At 44.9% G+C, this 20,423-nt stretch overlaps 1 protein-coding gene across 5 annotated transcripts in view; it reads left to right on the top strand.

Moving 5' to 3' along the window:
* ARHGAP25 (Rho GTPase activating protein 25) overlaps nucleotides 1–18,809 on the top strand; it is a 77,580-nt gene extending 58,771 nt beyond the window's left edge. For 2 of the 5 annotated variants that reach the window (XM_040993290.1, XM_040993288.1), the window contains 7 exons: nucleotides 587–791; nucleotides 6,820–6,952; nucleotides 9,599–9,672; nucleotides 11,137–11,258; nucleotides 11,994–12,187; nucleotides 14,923–15,452; nucleotides 17,974–18,809. In XM_040993290.1, coding sequence (XP_040849224.1) covers nucleotides 587–791; nucleotides 6,820–6,952; nucleotides 9,599–9,672; nucleotides 11,137–11,258; nucleotides 11,994–12,187; nucleotides 14,923–15,452; nucleotides 17,974–18,181 — 1,466 coding nt within the window. In that variant the 3' untranslated portion in view covers nucleotides 18,182–18,809. Of the gene's footprint in view, nucleotides 1–583; nucleotides 792–6,819; nucleotides 6,953–9,598; nucleotides 9,673–11,136; nucleotides 11,259–11,993; nucleotides 12,200–14,922; nucleotides 15,453–17,973 lie in introns of all 5 variants that reach the window. The other 3 variants (XM_040993289.1, XM_040993287.1, XM_040993286.1) reach the window with 2 other exon arrangements.
* Nucleotides 18,810–20,423: the final 1,614 nt, after the last annotated feature.

Here is a 20,423-nt window from a genome sequence, read left to right as displayed (position 1 = left end):
ATCACACCTCCTAGCAAACCAACCCCTTGATCTACTGACTGCTGCCTCTTGGAGTCTGCATTAGCAGGAAACTGGAGTCGGAAACCAGACATGACACTCAGGTACTCTGATGTGGAACATGAGCATCCTAACTGTTCTTTGAACCTCTTAGGCCAAATGCCCATTTCTTGAATGCTTACTAGGCCCTACTCCATGCTGCCTGACCTGCCAAGTTCCTTGTACCTTCGGGTCTCAGTGTCTTTAACAGCAAAGTGGGATGTGATCATCCTATCGCCTTTTGCAGCTGCTTGCTAAGACTAAATGAGAAAAGGGGTGCAAAGTCCCTGGCCTGCTTCCTAGCACACAAGTGCTCAGTAGAGTTACTTGTTGTGTGAATCCATAGAAGTTAGACAGACTCCGTCCCAGACTGATAGTCCTTTATAGCATTGTGGGGAATATGTCTCCCATAGTCTGTTTAGGGTTACCACACTGAACACTTTAGAGTCACAGGCGAGGCAGGACTGAGAAACAAATCACTTTGACCTGTGTGGCTGGTCCAAGGAAGGTGACAGTGATGGACAGGGCCTCCTTTTTCTCTTTGCAGCAGTGTTTGGCCAGCGCCTAGATGAGACTGTGGCCTATGAACAGAAATTTGGGCCCCATCCAGTGCCCATCCTGGTGGAGAAGTGTGCAGAGTTCATCCTGGAGCATGGCCTGAATGAAGAGGGCATCTTCCGGCTTCCTGGGCAGGACAACCTGGTGAAGCAGCTCAGGGATGCTTTTGACGCCGGGGAGCGGCCCTCCTTTGACAGGTACGCTATCCTTGCCCACTGTGAGAGGACCCCTCCGTGCCCGCTGAGCTCTGTGTGTACTTGCACAGATACTTCTCAGAGCCTGGCTCACAATAGCAAGAGCCTTTTGTTTTGCTAATAATTTGGGATTTGGGAGCCTGGAGCAGTTAAGAGAGTAAGCTGAGGGTGTGTGTGTGTGTGTGTAGGAGGTGATGATGAGAATAAAACGGGAGCCCTGCTGGGCGGAGTCAAGGGATGTTGAGGATAGAAGGGAACTGGGGAAGGGAAAGGCCTGACCTGAGACATACCTCTTGGGCAGATGAGGAACACCAAAGAGATGAGCTGGCTGCCCCAGCACCACTAGTGGGCTTCCTCAGTGAACTCCTTGCAAAGCAGAACTGGGAGCTCTTGTTCATTTCTGAGCCCATAGTACTAAGCAGTTTTCTGAACTCAGCATTGAGCCCTTCTGTGGGAAACACAGATCACCAGCTTGGCACAGGCCTTCTCCCTGGTGTTCCCCTTGGAGATCGGGCAGCCCTGTTCCAGGCACATCAGGAAATGCACTGAGGTCTCTTCCCACGGTCGCCCTCTGCTCTCCTCCTCCCCTCCTCCAGCCACCCAGCAGAAGTTTCCTCTTCTAGCACAGCCCCCATTCTCACACAGTTCAGCCTCTGCCTGTTGTGCAATACTTACCCTGGCGGCCTGTGTGCACTTGTCCTGCTGGCAGAAGATGGATTGTTCTTTCCAAGTTAAGAGCCCATGAGCAAGATTTTAAAAGTTGGATCCCTGCTCAGTTTCTAAAAGCTGGACTTGTCTAGCACTTATTTAGGATGGATGGTGGTTCTGATCTGAGAGAAATTGTGAAGACCTGGATGTCAGGAGGTCTCATCGCTGCCTCTCCTCACTCCCCATTCAAACATCACCAATGCCTGTGGTTCTTCTGAAACATATCAGAGGCCATCTGTTTATCTGCATGCTGCTGCAGTCAGTCTTTTTTTTTTTTTTTTAAAGATTTATTTTTATTATTTTTTCATTGGAAAGGCGGATATACAGAGAGGAGAGACAGAGAGGAAGATCTTCCGTCCGATGATTCACTCCCCAAGTGAGCGCAACGGGCCGATACTATGCCAATCTGAAGCCAGGAGCCTCTTCCGGGTCTCCCACGCGGGTGCAGGTTCCCAAAGTTTTGGGCTGTCCTCGACTGCTTTCCCAGGCCACAAGCAGGGAGCTGGAAGGGAAGCGGGGCTGCCGGGATTAGAACCGGCGCCCATATGGGATCCCGGGCGTGCTAGGCGAGGACCTTTAACCACTTGCGCCACCGCGCCGGGCCCTGCAGTCAGTCTTAGTTTAGATCACTGTGTCTGTTTTGTGTGCTGTTGGTATGCAGTACGATAATTTACCTAGAGTGCTACCTCTATATTAGCATGCCACTGTCTCATTGGATAGCCCTAAGGTGGAGTTGTTACTATGACCCTGGTGGATTATAGGCATCAACATTAGGAACCTCTCAGCAGCAATATAAACTATAATTCATGTTCATAACCTGTTCCATTGGGTTTGCCACCTTCGCATTTAGTTTTCTATTTATTATGTTTTTATTAGATTTGAGTAGATCAAAAGATGCAGGTGATTCAAAAAGTAAGCCACAAGCAATAGAGGTGATTGTTGGGATTTTCCAAATAACTGCCTTACATTTTGGCTTGTGCACCTATAGAATCAGAATGTGGATGGTGGTAGAGTGTTTGATTTCTTATGGAGCATTTGAGGTAGGAAGAAAGACTGTTACCATATCTGGTCAAGACATTTTGCTCTGTGAAAGCAAGAGGTAGAGTTTATATATCCAGGAGTAGGAAGGGTCACCTGCATTCTTTAGGGCTCTATCAGAGCATCTCTTGAGTCTAAGTAGTCCCCTAAGAGGATGAATGTGATGCGGGGAGGATTAACTGGTCCTCATTTGTATTCTGTTCAAATATATGTAGGAGCCGAGCCAAAGCCTCCTCTGAGAGCTGGTTTGGATTAAGAAAACTTATTTTCTTCCTCTATATCATTAGGGCAAAGCATCCCACAGGCTTTTGCCCTCTGGGCATGCCTGTGAAGTTAATAGAGTTCATCTTCATGCCCAAGTCTCCACTTCTTTGCCCTTGGCAATGTAATATGAATTCCTAATGCCACATTGAAGGGAAGAGTTTTAGAATTACTTTTATACAAATTTTCTGATTTGGTGCAGCAGACAACCTTGCAGAACCAACAGGGTATTTGCTGCTGTGCGGAGGATACAAAGCATTACAAAGCTGAGGCACCTTGCCCAGGGTTAGGCAGCCTGATCCTGGACTCTAAAGAGTAGGACTTGGATCTTCTGCTTCTGGGGCCTCTCATGAATCTCCAAATCCTCCCTTTATCCGTTCTTCTGCCCTCATCCCCAAATCTTCCCCTCTCTCCCCACCCACATACACAATGCAGGTTAACTCATTCTCAAGGTCAGTCTCTTTGTCTCCTATCCTCAGGCCAGACTGATTCTCAGGAAACACCCTGACTCTGACCATCTTCACTTCAGAATTAATTCACTAGTTTTGTTTGATCTTTCTTGGGTCATTGGTTTTGTAAGCTTTCCTGTGATTGTAACCTAAAATAAATTTTAGGCATTGATAAGCGGAAAATGGGAGATATGGGAACAAGAAGCCCGTTTGGTTGGAGTCCTGTGTGTGCATCACAGGTCATCTGTGTTGGTATATTCTTGGTTCTGCCGTAAGATCCAAATCGTTAGGTAGAATAAAGGTGAAAAAGACACCATTCAGTAAGATTCTAATGCAGGTGTATGTGGATCTTAAAAAACACATAGATAAGAATGAAAACCAATGTCTTTGTCCAGTTTACTGGCTGTCTTGCCTAACAATGCTGATCTTCTTCTCTTCCTTCCCTCCATTTCTATAAATGATGGACACACATTATGAGTATTAGCACTACAAGGGAAGGGCCAGAAGAACCATTTGAGGTCTTGGGTAGTCTTCAGTGGCTCCATTGTTGAACGCAGAAGCCAGCTGGCTCCTTCCTGTCTTGCTTTTGGTCCTTGACTTAAAAACAATTATTCAATGATGTCTCAGTGGGTTAGAGGAATAGCCAACTCAGGAAAATGTATGTTGGAAACTTGGATCTCATGATTGAGATCTGAGTCAGCCATGGTATGATAAGAGCACAGAAATTAAAACCGAAAGTTGCAGGAATAGCTATGTAAGGTCTACTGTATTGAGTCGTAAACAAGAAGGACCGCTAGTACTATTAAAACTTGGGATATAGATTCTGAAGCAGCTTTGGAACAGGAGTATGGTGAAGTTTAGGAGGGCTCTAAGAAAATGACGTTTAAGTTGAGACCCAATAAAGCAATTAGCTGGCCAAGTGGTTGACACTCCTTATCAGCATAACCTTTGGTAAAATGAATTGGGAATTTTCTTGTTGGCCTCAGTATCCTGAGATAATAACTCACATATGGCTGTGTTTTTATTGTAACTTTGAACTGTCTATTATCTCTGTAACTCCTTTCTCTTTTCTAATGTTGACTATTTGATATGTTTACATTTCCCTGATCAAACTATTTAGTTGCCTTTTTAAAAAAAAAAATTTGTCTTTAAAAAGTTCAATTTTTCACGTATCATTTATGTTATTTTTTTTAAAACTCCAAACCCTTCTTTTTCTGCTTTTGCTTCATGAGTGTGTTTTGTGTGTTGATGGCTATGCAGGCAGTGCACAGTGTATCAGTGACTTGGGGACATCGGAGACAAAGGGATTGGGTAGGAGGCTGGGCAGAGTCCTAAGGAACTACACTGACCTTTTGAAGCAGGGTAGTGAGTGAAGGAGATGGGCTTTGTGGGATCCACACAATTTGGGAGCAATGGATTTGAGGGATTAAGAAGAGTCATTGGAGGTTGGGTGAAGATGTGGCTCTGTTAAAACCAGAATTCTGAGATTCTGATAAAGACAATAGGTAAGCTGAGAGTGAGGACATTAAGAGACTAGGATGTTAGAACATGGCAAGAATGCAGCTCCTGCAGATTATTGCTTTCTGACATTCTCTTGGAAAGTTCTCATTGTATTTTGACAGGAGTAGTAGTTTTGCCAGCAGAACTTTGTCCAGGAGTATTTTTAGGCAGTGACTCAGCAGGAAAGGATTTCCCAAATCCCCAGGTGAAGTGGGGTCCCCACCCCAGACTTCCTGTGGGTGGGAGCTTAGATGGTACCTGTGCCAGCTCTGTGACCTCCTGTGGAGGTAGAGAGATCATGGCTGCAGAGGTGGAACCTTTCAGAAGACATCTCTGACAACTGGCTGCAAAACCCAGCCAAACAGCACAAAACACCACAACAGGCCGCTGCAGTCAAGGCCTGCGGTTCTTGGTTCCATCGCCCCAGATGGCTGCTTCTCTGACATCTGTCTGATCCTTGCCAGATTATCAGCACCTCTCATAAAGTTGCAACTTTTCAAGATTCTCCCAGGGTTCCCTCCAATGAGTGCTAATTTGGGGGTGATTTGACACAGTTGTTAAGATACTACTTGGGATGCCCAAATCCCATTTTAGAGTAGCTGGGTTTGAGTCCTGACACTCCAGCTTTCTGCTAATGCACACCGTTTGAGGCACCAGGGGATGATTTCAGAAGTTGGAGCCCTGCCACACATGTTACATACCCAGATTGAATCCCAGGCTGCTGGCTTTGGGCTCACCTTGGCCATTGTGGGCATTTGGAGGTGAAGTGGAAAATGAAAAGTGTCTCTGTCTCTCATGGAACATTTTGTGTGTGTGTGTGTGTGTGTGTGTGTGTGTGTGTGTGTGTGTGTGTGCCTGCCTGCCTGCCTTTTAAGTACATAAAAATAAATACTTTCAAAAGGAAAATGCTGTATCATAGCCTAATAACTAAGATAATATCATTTTCAACTATAAAATAAGCATTTATTCATTAATGAGCTTACAGTGTAGTCATGTGCTGTATAATGACATCTTGGTCAACAGTGCACTGAATATATGGCATTATGCATACCATACAGCTCGAATGCATGGCTATCTGTAAGGTATCTGTTTTCTGTGACATTGACACAATGACAAAATCGCCTACTGCCCTATTTCTTCTTAAGCAGCATGTAACTGTATGTGGTAGATTAAAATTTATTTTCTCCTGTAGAGCCCTGCAATAAATGCAATGGCCTTACAAAACAGAGGCCATTCACATTTTCCTAATGGACCTGGTATTAAATATTTAGGCTCTGCAGACTAGACCACTCTACCACAGCCATACTCAGCTGTTACAGCAAGAACACAGACCAAGATTCCATACAAATAATCAAGGGTGGCTGTGTGCTCCTACATTTGTATAGCTCAACACTGAAATTCGAGTTTTCTATCATTTTCATGTCGTGAAATATCCTGTTTCTTTGAGTATTTTTTCCTTGGGCATTTAGTATGTCAAAATCATACAGCTCACAGGCTGCATAAATACAGCAGATGTGGCTGTGGGGGCACTGACTGTGATTTGCTGATCATTGCTGTAAACCAGACAAATGACACTGAAGAGCACCAACCTCCAACTGTTGGTCAGGGCTGAGTGCCATCTCAGTGCCTGCAAAGTGGCCTCCTCTTTCATCCTTCAGGCCAGCCCACGCGCTGTGCACCCTATGTTGTAACTCCTGATCATTTTGCAAATCCTATGGGGGGGTACTGCCTATCTGGAAAATCCCCACTATGGCTTGGGTATCCCTTTTTCCTCAGTTCCATGGGATCTTGGGTCCTGGATTTTTAATTTCCCTTCCAGGTACTTGGGTAGAAGAGAAAAAGTCCTGTAAGACGATGACTCGGTGGGGTGGGGGGCGCGGGGGGGGGGAGGTGCGCGGGGGGCGGGGAGGCGTGGGTGAAGTAGCGAAAGAGTTCTGGCGTGAGGCTTCTTCCTCAGCCTCTACTCCTTTGAGAAGCTCCCCCGAAAGCTGGCAGTTCTGTTGATGGTTTCCTGGGTGCTGGTGAGGGGAGTGCTGCTGAATTCTATTTAAAGAGCTTTGCCTATCTGCCTACAGGGACACGGATGTGCACACTGTGGCTTCCCTGCTAAAACTCTACGTCCGCGATCTTCCAGAGCCCGTGGTTCCCTGGGGCCAGTACGAGGGATTCCTGCTCTGTGGGCAGCTCATGAATGCAGACGAGGCCAAGGTTTGTACGCTGCGAGTGCTTGTTGTCCTGCTGAAGCAGAGAGTGATTTGTTTCTGTCACAGTAGCCTGGTAGGCAACAGTGAAATTTCCTGACAAATTAGAACTTCCTCAGAGGCACTGGCAGGCGGTACCAGTCATGGAACGGCAAATGGCTAGGATTGTAAGGAGGTGGGCCATGATCAGATCTCTTACTGCAGAGTTATATGGTGATGAAAAATAAGAAGGGAGGCAGGTTCTGTGGCCTTGCTGAGTAATATCTGCTGAGATCTGGGGTCAGACTGACTGTGCTGGAGGCCAGGGACGAGGCTGGACCATTCAAGACCTGTATTGGCTATGGAAGCTGTACAGTTGCTCAAGTAACACATGTGCTGGAGAGAGGGAGGGCAGGGGTCTCTTCGTTCTTTTCAGCCACAGTGGGAAGGGTCTGTGGTCACCTTCAGTAGCATCATGCTCATGAGAGCACACGATTCACAAGTGCATTTTTTGGGATCTATGTGAACTCTTTCCAGAGAACTGTTATAGTCAATAATAACCACATTGAAGTACATTAATAAACCAACCAAACAAAATAGGATAAACACACCACAATAAAGGCATCATAGTTTTTAGCCAAGCTTTTCAACACCCAATGACCAATGGATGCATGTATGTTACATTGCTAACATGCAAGTCCCTACTTTAAATAGGTTGTTTTTATTATTTTTATTTTTATTAAGATTTATTTTTATTGGAAAGTCACATTTTACAGAGAGGAGAGACAGAAAATCTTCCATCTGCTGCTTCGCTCCCCAAGTGGCTGCAACAGCTGGAGTTGAGCCGGTCTGAAGCCAGCAGCCAGGAGTTTCTTTTGGGTCTACCACACAGGTGCAGGGTCCGAAGGCTTCAGGCCATCCTCTGCTGCTTTCCCAGGCCACAAGCATGGAGCTAGATTGGAAGTGGAGCAGCCAAGATATAAATTGGCACCTATATGGGATCCTGGCACATTTAAGGCAAGGACTTTAGCCACTAGGCTACTGCGCCAGGCCTTGTTTTTATTTTTTAAAATTTTATTTTAAAATTATTTTATTTTATTATCAATTTGAAAGTCAGAATTGTAGTGAGAGAGGGAAATACAGAAAGAAAGACATTTTCCATCTGCTAGCTTACTCCCCAGATGGCCACAATGGCTGGTACTAAGTCAAGCCAAAGCCAGGAGCTTCTTTTGGGAATTCCACATGGGAGGCAGGGGCCCAAATATTTGTGACATCTTCTGCTGCTTTCCCAGGCCACTGGCAGCAGAATTAGATCAAAAGTGGAGCAGCCAGGATTCAAACGGGCATCTACAAAGGAAGCCAGCCCTGTTGGCAATGCCAGGATGGGGTTGGCACAAGTGGTCACTGAGAGAGGCGTGTCTGTAGCACCATGTGGGAAGAATTACCTCTCTGGACCGATGGTGAGAGATCTCAGCAAGCCTCAGGCACTCTGTGTCAGCATCCATGGTGCTCCCAGCTGGCCAACCTGGAGCCACTAGAGTTTCTCAAGTGGAGACGCTAAGGTCTGAGGAGTGCCTACATGTAGGGTGGCAGAAGCTTCAGGCAGGTACTGCTGGTAGAGCAGAGAGCACCCTGCCCTTTTTCTCTGTGGCACAAGCTTTCTGTGTGCAACTATACCTGGTATTCACAGCCAGCACAAAACTTAATGAACACTTTGACCTTGCACCTGCCTTCCAATGTCATCAGCCTGCCCTGCAGTCCCAGCAGGTCTCAGTAAGTCCATCGTACTTGAGATACTTTTCAGAAGTATTTTCCTTTCTCATTGCTTTGAAAGTGATTCTGAGGAATTTGCTTATAGTCCATAACTGGATGGTTATATCTCAAGGATGCATGAAGCAAGCTATTATTATGCGTATTCATTGTCAAATGCTCCTTGCCTTAGAAGTGACAAGGGGTGATATGGGGTGATATGACATAATTACAGACAAATAAAAACATTGTACAAAAACTGTGACTCTTTTAGAGTATTTTGCTAAGAAGTATTTACTTATTTAGCTGAGAGACAGAGTGACAGGATTTGTTTCCCTCTCCCAAAGCCATAATGGCTGGGGCTTGTCAGAGGATGCATCAGAACTGAATCCTGGAGTCTAGTGCACAATGCAAATGGCCCACATGGGCAGCAGGGACCCAATCACTTGAGCTGTCACCTACTCCCTCCCAGGGTATATGTTTGTGGGAAGCTAGAGTTAGGAACTGGAGTTGAGTATTGAAACCAGGTACTCCAGTGTGGGATATGAGCATCTTAACAGTTGGACTAAATACCTGTACCCCCTTGCTATGACTTTTTTTTGCAACTTAATAACAATTGATAGCTCTTTCAAAATAAAAATGTTAAAAAGCCCACAAAACTATATGAACAAGCATTACCACCAAAGTGATGTTTCTGGAAAAACCCAAAATGTTTCAGGATCTCATTGTTGGCAAATAAATAGGCTTACATCCGGGGCAGGTTTACTTACTGGTTGCCTACAGGGTGACCTATCCTCATAGGCAAAAGCAATTTTTGTGGGGGGGGAAAGTTCCATTTTTGAATACACTATTGGGATTTGGAAGCTTAAGGAAGTCAAGTATGAGAGGTCCTCAAAGGATTTATGGGAACTGAAACTTTTTCCAGGCTCAGCAGGAGTTGATGAAGCAGCTCTCCATCCTTCCTCGTGACAATTATAGTCTCCTGAGCTACCTCTGCAGGTGAGTCCCCTGGGATTAGCCGTGCCACTTTCCACTGCAGCACAAAGGAGGCCCTGGTAAGAACAGGACCAGGTTATTCTGGTCCAGTACCTTAGGAGGTCTGCTCTATTCACACAGCACTAAGCTAGCTTCCTGTCTCCTGAAGGGTAATTTTAAGGATTCGCAATTTTCCAGTTTGCACACAAACCAAACAAGTCACTTCCTTCAGGCCTGTCCCAGCACTGCCTGTCATCAGGGAACCTATGAGAGAATTCAGAGTCTTTAAAATATTTTTGGAATTATCCCTCATTCTCTGACCTTGGCTCTGAAACTTAACACTCCATATACATTCTTCCTGGGTCATCCATGCTTTCCTTTTTCCATCCACTCTCTCCAATCATATGCTGTACCTCATGCCTGTGGCATCATCCCACATGTGGGTTGACTCAGGGTTGCTGGGCTGGGATCCTGGATCTTCATTCCACCCAGACCCAATCTCTGACTTATTTTGCTTATTTATTTTCTGGTTTCCAGATTATAAAAGTTATCCTTGGTTGATTATACAGCAACCTATAAACAAGAAATAGAAATTATCCATACTCCTACTCTAGTGATAATCGCTGCGATCCTTAATGTGTTTCTGTGATAGACCTTGTGTTTTATACACACACACACACACAAACACACATGTGGGGTCCAAATCTAAATACAAGTTGGGGTTACATTGTACACCTGAATATACTCATATGAAAGGTTGTAGTTTGCCTTGTTTTATTCTGACTCTATTCTATATTGTACGCATTTCCCAATGTTGTAAAACAAGACCGTAAGATAATAAATAAAGCTGTGCTTCTCTACACCATTTCATCATTTGGACACATCACCATTTGTTAGTTTCTCTCTGTGTGGAAGTTTCTACTCATTTTAAAATGATTTGTGCAGAACATCTGGAAATCCCCTCACTGATGTGCTCACTTTTTCTTTTGCAGTGAGTTTGAGAGCTCTAGGCTCACTCCAAGTGGATAGAAATATAGTAAAAATTCAGTTTCAGTTATTGGGCACTTGCTGGAAATTGGACATGTTTTGCACTGAAGTGGAAGGGTGAGGGTGAGAAGGCACTATGGAGTCCTCGTCTAAAACCTCACCAATAAAAATTTCCTCTTAGCGACTTGGGCAGAATGGTTCTGGAGCAGGGAGATAAGCCTGTAAGACAAGACTGTAGTTATTCCAGTCTCTTCTTTGCTCACTTGAACAGGATCCTGCCTCCTGCTCATGAAACTCCACTCCCACCTCCAGCCTTTTACCTGGTCCACAACAGTGGGGCAGGAGCCTCCTAGTTTTTCCTCCCTTCCTTAGCCTTGGTTCTTTCTGGAAAATGCTTATCTTGTGGGCATTCCTAAAGCCCTGGCGGAAGGAACTGGCTCTTGATGGCTTGAAAGATATCCTCCTAGTGACTTCTCATTTTCTACTCTGGGATCCTTACAGGTTCCTGCATGAAATCCAGTTGAATTCTGCTGTTAACAAGATGAGCGTGGACAACCTGGCTACAGTGATTGGTGTGAATCTCATCAGGTCAAAAGTGGAAGACCCTGCTGTGATCATGAGAGGTAGGATTGCCCCTGCAGAGGAAGTGGCCGCAGTGACGGCAGGATCCTTGACCTCTATGTGCTGCTCCACAGTTTGCTAAGTTGATTCTCTTCATTGGCTTATACAGTAATCCTGTGAAGTAGGTGGGGCAGGAATTGTGTCCATTTTCTAGATAACAACAGGAGAGAGAGGCCAAGGATTTGCCCATTGTTCACATGATAGACTAAAATGAACATAGCTAGTATTTTTTCATTTCTCGTTACCTTTAAATATGTGTAGCCAAGCAGAGTAAATAGTTTCAATTTATGAACCAGCTCATGAATAGGGTGCTCATAAAAATGTATCAAGCAGGCTTCTAAAGTCACATCTTGTCCTTACAAACCCAAGTCCTGGCACAGACAGCTAATATATGTCATAAGCGTGGGGAGGCAGTGTGCCTGGCACATGCTTTCTCTGTGTCCTATAAGAAACCAAATGTCATATTGAGAGCCACCTTGGGAGAAAAAGATGTCTTGATTTTTCTCATTGTATTTCTTCTTGTAACATGGCCTACTTTCTTAGTCAAAGACTAAGCCAGTCCATCATAGGCATCAAATACCTTAACGGCTCTCTCTTTGATCCTATTCTGCTACCCATCTTCTATTTCATCCCTTCAGTATGCCAAGCACTTGGAAAGGATCATATGAGCAGTAAAATGAGGTCTGTGGGATGCTTCAAGGTTACATGCTTCCTGATCTCTTTCTCCTTTCTTTCAGGGACACCTCAGATCCAAAGAGTGATGACAATGATGATCAGAGACCATGAAATCTTGTTCCCCAAGTCCAAGGATGTACCCTTGTCACCCCCTGCCCAGAAGAATGACCCCAAGAAGGCCCCTGTGCCTCGCAGCTCTGTGGGTTGGGATGCCACTGAAGACCCTGTAGTTTCTAGGACGGGCAGCTTCAATAATGTAAGATGCATAGCTTCCCTGATCCCATCAGACTCTTTTGCTAGTTCTACTCATGCTGGATGATGGGAGTTCTGCAGGGAAATGTGTGGAGTTTGGGCGAATGCTAGGGTGGACCAGGATGAGGGCATTCTGAAAGCCTGTCCTCCAAAGTCTCTTCTCTAATGCCTTCTTGCAATGGAGTGCAGGGAGCAGGTAGTGACATGTTGCTGATCTGCAAAGCCTGAACAATGGGAGTCCTCACTGAAGCTCTGCAAATGCAGGTCAGAAAGTTCATGGCCTAGGGCAAAATATAGACCACATTGCAAGTATGTTAGTGGGAACTGTTGAAAATCCTGAGTGAAGATCGAGCAAGAACTGGTTTCCTGCTAACCCATGAAACGTGATTTCTTTCTCAGAGCATGCGAGATGTTTGTGTCATATTTCTCATTCCCTGATAAACCTTCTCAGAAATGTCATCCCCTCCTTCACACTGAAGGGTTGGGGCGCACGTTCTCAATGTCGAAAAGCTCTGCAGACTCTGACATGTAGACTATTTGAGGATCATTATTCACAAAGGTCAAATACTTTCATATACTTATAGGGACACATGTTTTTATAAAGAGCAGGCAAACTTAATGTAGCAACTTGATTCATTATGTGTGGCCAAGAAAAGAATGTAAGATTTCTGGTTGACCAGACAACTAAAATTACTTATAAAATTACTGTTAAACTTAAAAATGGAAAAAAAAAAAGAAAGGTAGGGAAAGGTTGTCGTTTTCCTTGGTTGATGTCTGTCTAGAAGCTGCACAACTTATTAGCACCCTAAAACCAGATAGAAATGTTTACACTTTGTGTGAAGAAATCATCCCAGCACTCCTCGAGAAGAGCTGTTAAGATGCTGATTTAAGAGGATCTTGCTGTCTATTGTTAGCTATGGACAGCAGCCATCACACTGGACACTTTAATTCTTTTTTTTTTTTTAAATATTGTTACTGAAAAGCAGATTTACAGAAAAAAGGAGACAGAAAGATTTTCCATCTACTGGTTCATTCCACAGTGGCTGCAGTGGTCAGAGCTAAGCTGATCAGAAGGCAGGTGCCAGGAGCTTCTTCCAGATTTTCCACACGGGTGCCAGGTCTCAAGGCCTTGGGCCATCCTCGACTGCTTTGCCAGACCACAAGCAGGGAGCTGGATGGGAAGTGGAACAGCCAGGACACAAACTGGTGACCATATGTGATCCTGCTGCCTGCAAGGCTAGAATTTAGCCACTGAGCCATTGTGCTGAGCCCTAGACAATTTAAATAGATCTCCTCTGGGAATGAGTGCCTAGCCTAGTGATTAACACTCTGGTTAGGCCACCCATGTCCCATGCTGAGTGCTTCCTCACTCTAGATTCCTGTTGACAGGTAATCTGGGAAGCAGAAGGTACCAGATGAAGTAATTGGATTCCTGTCACCCATGTGGAAGACCTAAACACAATTCCTGGCTCCTGGCCTTGACCTGCCTAGTCCCAGCCAATATAGGCATTTAGAGGAGTGAGCCATTAAAGGCATTTGTACAGGAGCACTCTTGTTCTCTCTCTTTCTCTCTCTCCCCCCACCCTTCTCTCTCTCTCTCCTGTCTGTCCCTGTGTGTGTGTGTGTGTGTGTGTGTGTGTGTGTGTGTGTGTCTCAAAGGAAATAAATTATATATATACAAAATCTCCGGAATCTACCTTAACAGCACAAGGCAGAAGCTAACTGGCCCAAGGTGGGCCATACTCTATTTTACACTGTTGTATTTAGCAAAATATCACAAAGTCTTGGAGACTTTTCAGTGCAAACACAGCTGACACACATAAATTCACATTTTTGGCAGGTATATAGCATTCTGCTCTGGGCATGTTTCATATCTGACTTAACCAGTCCCAATCAAAAAACATCATGTCTCCTTTCATATTCATGCAGATGTTTTCCTGCAGTACCCTCTCAGAATTGTGACTGATCAGAAAACAAATGGATCTGAATGTATAATTTTATAAAAGTTATTAGAATTTATGCCATGCAGTATATGAAAAAACTTGTCTCCCTGTTGTTTTGTCAACAATATGTTGTCAAATTTGTATTGTTTGTCTATATGTTAGGAAAGAGCTGGTGTGTCAGTAATTTGAATTTCTACTATAATGAGAGAGATTTTTCTTGTATGTAAAAATTAGTTACATTATTTCCCTATCTAATCATGTCCTTCACCTATATTTATGTTGGCAATTGGGCGGTTGCTTTTTTTAGGATGGTTTTGATTATTATAAGCATTATATATTAGCATTCCCTGGGATAAACATTGTAAATATTCTTATCATTTTTTCATTTGTTTTTTGAATTAGCATGTGTGACTTGCTTCCTTTATTTTGGTTCCTTTTAACTGAATGGTCAAGGAAATCTATGACAGTTAAATTCATTGAATTTTTCTGTTTTCTGCATTTTGAGTCATAGAAAGACCTCCCATTCCAAGGTTATAAAAACATCCTAGTTAGGATTCTTTTACCAAAAGCAAAACAATCGATTCATATGTAGAGTATGGGTTGTTGTAAGTTCAATTTCCTCATGGAAAAAGAGTACCATGCAAGTAATGAACCAATGTAATAAGTCAAGCGCCACTCCTCTACTCAAGAGTGTCATAGATACGCGACCAAGAAACAATTTCTTCCAAGTTCTTATTTGGGGACACAATATAGGGTGGGAAAGAATCTTGTAACCACCATGGCCATTGTTTTCCAGACAAGCGACTCAGAAGCCACCAGCCCCTTTGGACCACAGAGCGACGGGCTCCTGGACGACAGCAGCAGAGTGGCTAGGGACAAACCGGGAGACTGGAAGATGCAGTCGCGAAAAAGGACTCAAACGCTTCCTAACCGGAAGTGTTTCCTGACATCAGCACTGCAAAGCCCGAACAGCAGCAAGATGGAGATCTTTCAGAATGAGTTCTGGTCCCCTTCAGGTGAAGCGAAGGCAGGGGAAGGACACAGGAGAACCATGTCTCAAGATGTGCGCCACCTTTCTGATTCCCAGCGGACTTCCACCTACGATAACGTCCCAATCCCAGCAGGGTCCTCACAGCAGGAAGTGGTTGCTGTCTCTTCCCCTGCCTGTGACACCAAGGGAGACACCCTTGCCAGCCCACACTCGGAAACTGGGTCTGGAAAACAGAACTCTGAAGAAGAGGAATTTCAGTCTCTGCAGAGGGTGGTCCGGGAACTGCGGCAGGAAATAGAAACACAAAAGCAAACGTATGAGGCACAGATTAAAAAGTGAGTCATGCACCCAGGAACGCTGGGTGGCACTTGGCCTCCCTTAGAAACATTCTCACCTTAGAAATTCTCTCCCTTAGAAATATTCTAACCTCCCAAAGAATTCACACTGTAAAATTCAGTGTAAGGAAGACAGTGGCATGCGGCAGGCCAGAGAGAGAGAGAGAGAGAGAGAGAAAGTGAGGGGGGAGGGGTGGAGAGAAAATGAAGGCAGGAAGTGATGAGATGATTAAATTTGTGAAAGCTCTGAACTTAGGATTTGATTTATGAAAATTTAAATTGCTAATTCATCTCAATCAGTATTTTCCCAATAAGCTGTGACTGCTTGCGAATCAACATACTTGAATGGACTAAAAGGAGCTTTTAAGTTGTTTCCTTTCAAAGCCATTGATTGGCACTGCAGCTATTTCTTGAGTGCCTCCCAGGTGCCAGGCGCTGGAACAGCACTGGACAAGAACAGATAAAGCTCCACTAACTTCCAAAACTCTGTTTCTAGTGAGCATAGATTTTGAATCTGCATGATGAAGTGTATGCTCTGTGAGATGGTGGAGAATGCCATGGAGTGGTTTGGGAAACTGGAGAAGGGAGAAGGGAGTTTCCAATGACAGTAGGGGAGTTAGGGAAGGTCTTCTTTGGGGACATTTCAATCCTGTAGAAGATGAGGAAACAATCAGGTGTTTTGGAAGAACATGGCAGGTAGAGAGAAGCAGAGGTGTGGGGGCCATGAGAAGGGGTCAGCAGAGAGCTGAAACAGAGAGCCAGAGGAGAAAGAGGAGACCAGAGCACAGCAGGGTTTTGTCAGCTTCTGGAAAGCCTGAATGAGGCCTCTGGACAATTCCAACTTGTTTCATTGGTCATTGACCTCCTGCTAGGCACAGACTGCAGTAAGGAAACAGGGGGAGTAGACCTGTTAGGAAGTCACAGCCACAATTATAGGCCAATTCCTAAGATGCTTGGACACACCTGGGAAAATGTAGTTTTGAAATTTCTTTCTCATGTTGGATTCCTATTCAGTCTTTGCATGTATGAACACAAGTCATAAGAATATAATGTGAATTAGTGGTTTTTCCCATCTATGTCTACTTCTTAGTCCAGAGCTGCCCTTCTAGAAGCAAATGTAGTGTTGTGTCCAGGAACATAACAACAGTCATAGATGAGATGATGAGATTCATGGAACATCTTGGCAGTAAGCAGAGCAGTCCAGAGCAGGCACGCAGTGCACTCTCACATGGTGTCATTGAAAGAGTGGAAGAAGAACCAGCTGCCAAAGCAGGGCCCACTCCTGCTGGTTAGGACAGAACTGTCTGAGCCCACTGACAGGCTGAAAGCCACAGCAGAGGGGCTAGGTTTGATGGGCAGCAGTGTTTGCTCTGATCTTTATGCTTTAGAACATCTTCCCTGCAGTCCCACAGAAACCCTGTGATGAGGATCAGGAGGTATAAAATACTATTGAAGGTCACAGACCTGATCATAGATGGGCGAGGCAGGTGAACCTGGGTCTACCAGTTGCCAGAGCCCAACCAGTGGCCAAAGCCCAACCAGTGGCCAAAGCCCATATGGATTCCATTTTGGCCCTGGACTCCATGGTTAAGAAAGAGCCCAACTTCTCCCTTTGGATCTCCCCTGGAACCCAGATGAATATAGAGAATGTGGAAAAGAAAATTATAATGGTCAGTAGAAATGAGACCCATTTCGCTTTCAGAAGAGCCAGGCAGGCATAGGCCGGGCTTTGAAGTGGGTCCATTATAGCCTTGTAGATAGAATCCAGGACATGGGCTCAAAAGAAATCTCAGGTTGCCACAGGATCATGAGCAAACATTTTGAGGAGCCAACATTGTTGGGAGGGAGCCCACCACAGCATGAGAGTCTAAGCAAATTTCTAATCACACAACCTCACCCCATCTCCCCACCTTGCACATCTGAAATTGCTTCATTGGGCTTAGAAATGATATGTGTGTATTTGTTTTTAAGGGTTAATAAGCACAACCTAGAAAGGGAACACCCAGGACCATGTATGGATTTTGGCCAGTAACTGTGGAAAATTCAAGGAACTGAGAATCTTGCAGATATTTCACTTGGAGTAGGATTCACAAGAGGGGGTGGGACTCTTGGGACCACTTCTCTCCATAGATGACTGCCTTTGCTTCTCCGAACACTGGTGCCCAGTAGGACTTCTATAGGGAGCATAATGGCATGTGTCCACCCATGAAGATGGGGCTTTCACAACTTTTATTGAGCAGGACTAGTAATACGCATATAGGGTGATCCTTTCTTACAAAGAAAATGAGACAGAACAGAATAAAAATCAACAGCAACCATAGAACGTTAAATGCGAAAGGATGGGCTCAGGCATGTTCGGAGAATTGAGGCTTTACTGGGAAATCTTCAGGTAGGATAGGAGTAAGGGGTATGGGTTGAATATGAGTCTTACGATCGAAGAAAAATGAGCAAGAAGTTGGTGGCCAACCAAGGTGAAGGCAGAATGTAGCATTAATGCCCTGTTTGCTTTCTTTTCTTATAGCCTGGAGAAGGAAAATTATGATGTTTGGGCTAAAGTTGTGAGGCTCAATGAAGAACTGGAACAGGAAAAGAAGAGATTTGCAGCCTTGGAAATCAGGCTCCGTGACGTGGAACGTTCCCGGGAGGACGTTGAGAGGAGGAACAAGGTTTTGGAAGAGGAAGTCAAGGAATTTGTCAAGTCCATGAAGGAGCCTATAACTGATGCTTGAGGACCCCAGGGGCACCACATAGACATCTCGGAGACACCCATCTCAGCCCTCTTAGTGCTCCTTGACAACTGGGAAGCAGAGTTACTCCCCAATAGGAAAAGGACACCTGGGAAGAAAACCCTGCATTTCCCAGCAAATAGAACTTGACGCGGTTTGCAGGCAAATGTGAGCTGGGACACATGTGGTCTTCCGTGGCCACCGATGGCTGCATCCAAAGGGATTGTTATTCTACAGTGGCCTCAGGATTTGTGGTCTGGAACCTCCCTTTGCTGAATGACCAAGTCCAAAAGAGCTATCTGAGGCAGGCTGGCCCTCCCCAGAGGCAGGACTCAGGATTTATATTTTTGGTTTTCCCTAGGGAACATCTCATCTTGCCAGTTGACCTCAGGGCATCTCAGACACAGGGACAGGAAATGGTATTATACAGCATTTAAGTGCTCATTCCGGGAGGACTGTGTTTTGGGGAGGCTGCACCTGCTAAAGTCAAAATCTCATTCTACTCCCACCACAATGCACATTCTCCAGGGGTTCTCAGATTTATTGGGACTAAGAAAAAACAAGCAATAAGTTGTATTTATAAAACCAAAATTAAGTGGCAAACTTGCAATCAAATAAAGGACAAAAACAAGGCTGTTGTTGATGCTTTGAGCACATTTGTGAGGATTCATAGAGGACATCTCTTCCTAGGATGGATGTGCTTCTCTGTGGCATGTGGGTTGGTGAGCTGGGCATGGGGTTGAATTTCAGTCCTTCCTTGCCTTTCAGAGCCTAGGGCCCAAGAACTTCTTAATATATTGTGATGCCAGACACTGGTGGTATCATCATGACTTATTTACATAGTATTTACATATTGTTAGGTACTATCCAGAGATAATGTAAAGTATATGAGAAGATGAGCATAGGCTATGGGCAGATACAGCACCCTGTTATCTAGGGACTTTAGTATCTCAGTATTTTGATAGCCAACACTTCACAAATAGTGTGGGACAACTGGATATATATGTATGCTATAAAACACTCAGGGCAGAAACTACATAATGATGAAATGAAAACAAAGGCTGTCGGCTGTTCTCAAATGTGCTTTCAGTTCTGGAAACTGCTGGACTTATTTCCCAGTAGGTGTGACCTGTACCCATTTAGGACCTTTTAACCCATTGCTTCCCCAAGTTTGCTTAAACCCTAGAAGTACCAAGGTTTAATTAGTGGTAGGAAATCTCACCTGAAAGCTCCTTGTGCTCTTCTGCCTCCCAGTATCATCCACGGGATGTTTCAGGGCACCGTTCTCTCAAGTTTAAAGGCAAGTTTGTGGTTTTCTAGTGAGTTCTGCACTGGACAGGACAGTTTGTACTAGAGATCAGCCAGGATGACTATGGTCAGAGTCTGAGGCTTGGAGAGCTTAGTCTGACATTCCTAGTACAGAGATGCTACACAGAAGTAAGCAACAATTTATGTTGCTCTGTTAGCCAGTTTCTTGCGCTCCATTCAGAAACTCATCATTTCAGAAAAGTACAAAGCAGGAACCCCAAGGCTGGCCAGGCCCACTGAATGGGGCAGGACGGGGATAATGGGGAGGGGCACGGCATCCACTGGCTGGGCTCCACGGACATGGCCCGGAAGATGCCATACACTGGTGTCATGTAAACTTCCGTATTCCTCCACATCCTGTGCAGATAGCAGCAGCAATCAGGCCTCATGCTTGCTGGGGAACAGAGGACAGAGTCGGGGACTGCTCCTGCAATTAAGCTGGGCTGTCCTCACATATATCACATGAAATCCTTCATCTTGCCCCCAGAAAGCCGGCTGGAGGCAGGCCCCACAGGTGGAGCTTGGGCTGCCAATGGAAGAGCTCAGGTTGGCAGAGAAGGCTGCAGCTGGAGGGCTCACGACTAGAAGATTCCCAGTATACCTCCAGCCAAGCTATCGACCTGGATATGTAAGGACAACTTTTGCTTCCTCTACTGCTGGAAAACTCTCTTAGAATGACAGAAGAGCAGAACTGGAAGACGTGCTTGAGTGCATCTGATCTAACCTGTCCACTTAACCAACAGGAACACTGAGGCCAAGAGACATAAGCTGAATGACCCATGCTCATACAGCAAGGAGGAAAAAAATTATAGGAGGTGATTTTTGAGGGATTCTCCAAATCAGTACTGATTCTGTGATTCCTGGCTTTTAGCCAAGACTTCTTTCCTCTAAATCACAACCATTGTTTGAAACTCATCAAACAGGTGCCTAGCACTTC

The sequence above is a fragment of the Ochotona curzoniae genome, unplaced genomic scaffold (assembly GCF_017591425.1).
Source record: "Ochotona curzoniae isolate NIBS_2020 unplaced genomic scaffold, NIBS_Ocur_1.0 contig_883, whole genome shotgun sequence".
NCBI classification, from domain to species: domain Eukaryota; kingdom Metazoa; phylum Chordata; class Mammalia; order Lagomorpha; family Ochotonidae; genus Ochotona; species Ochotona curzoniae.
This window is presented reverse-complemented; position numbering and strand designations above follow the sequence as displayed.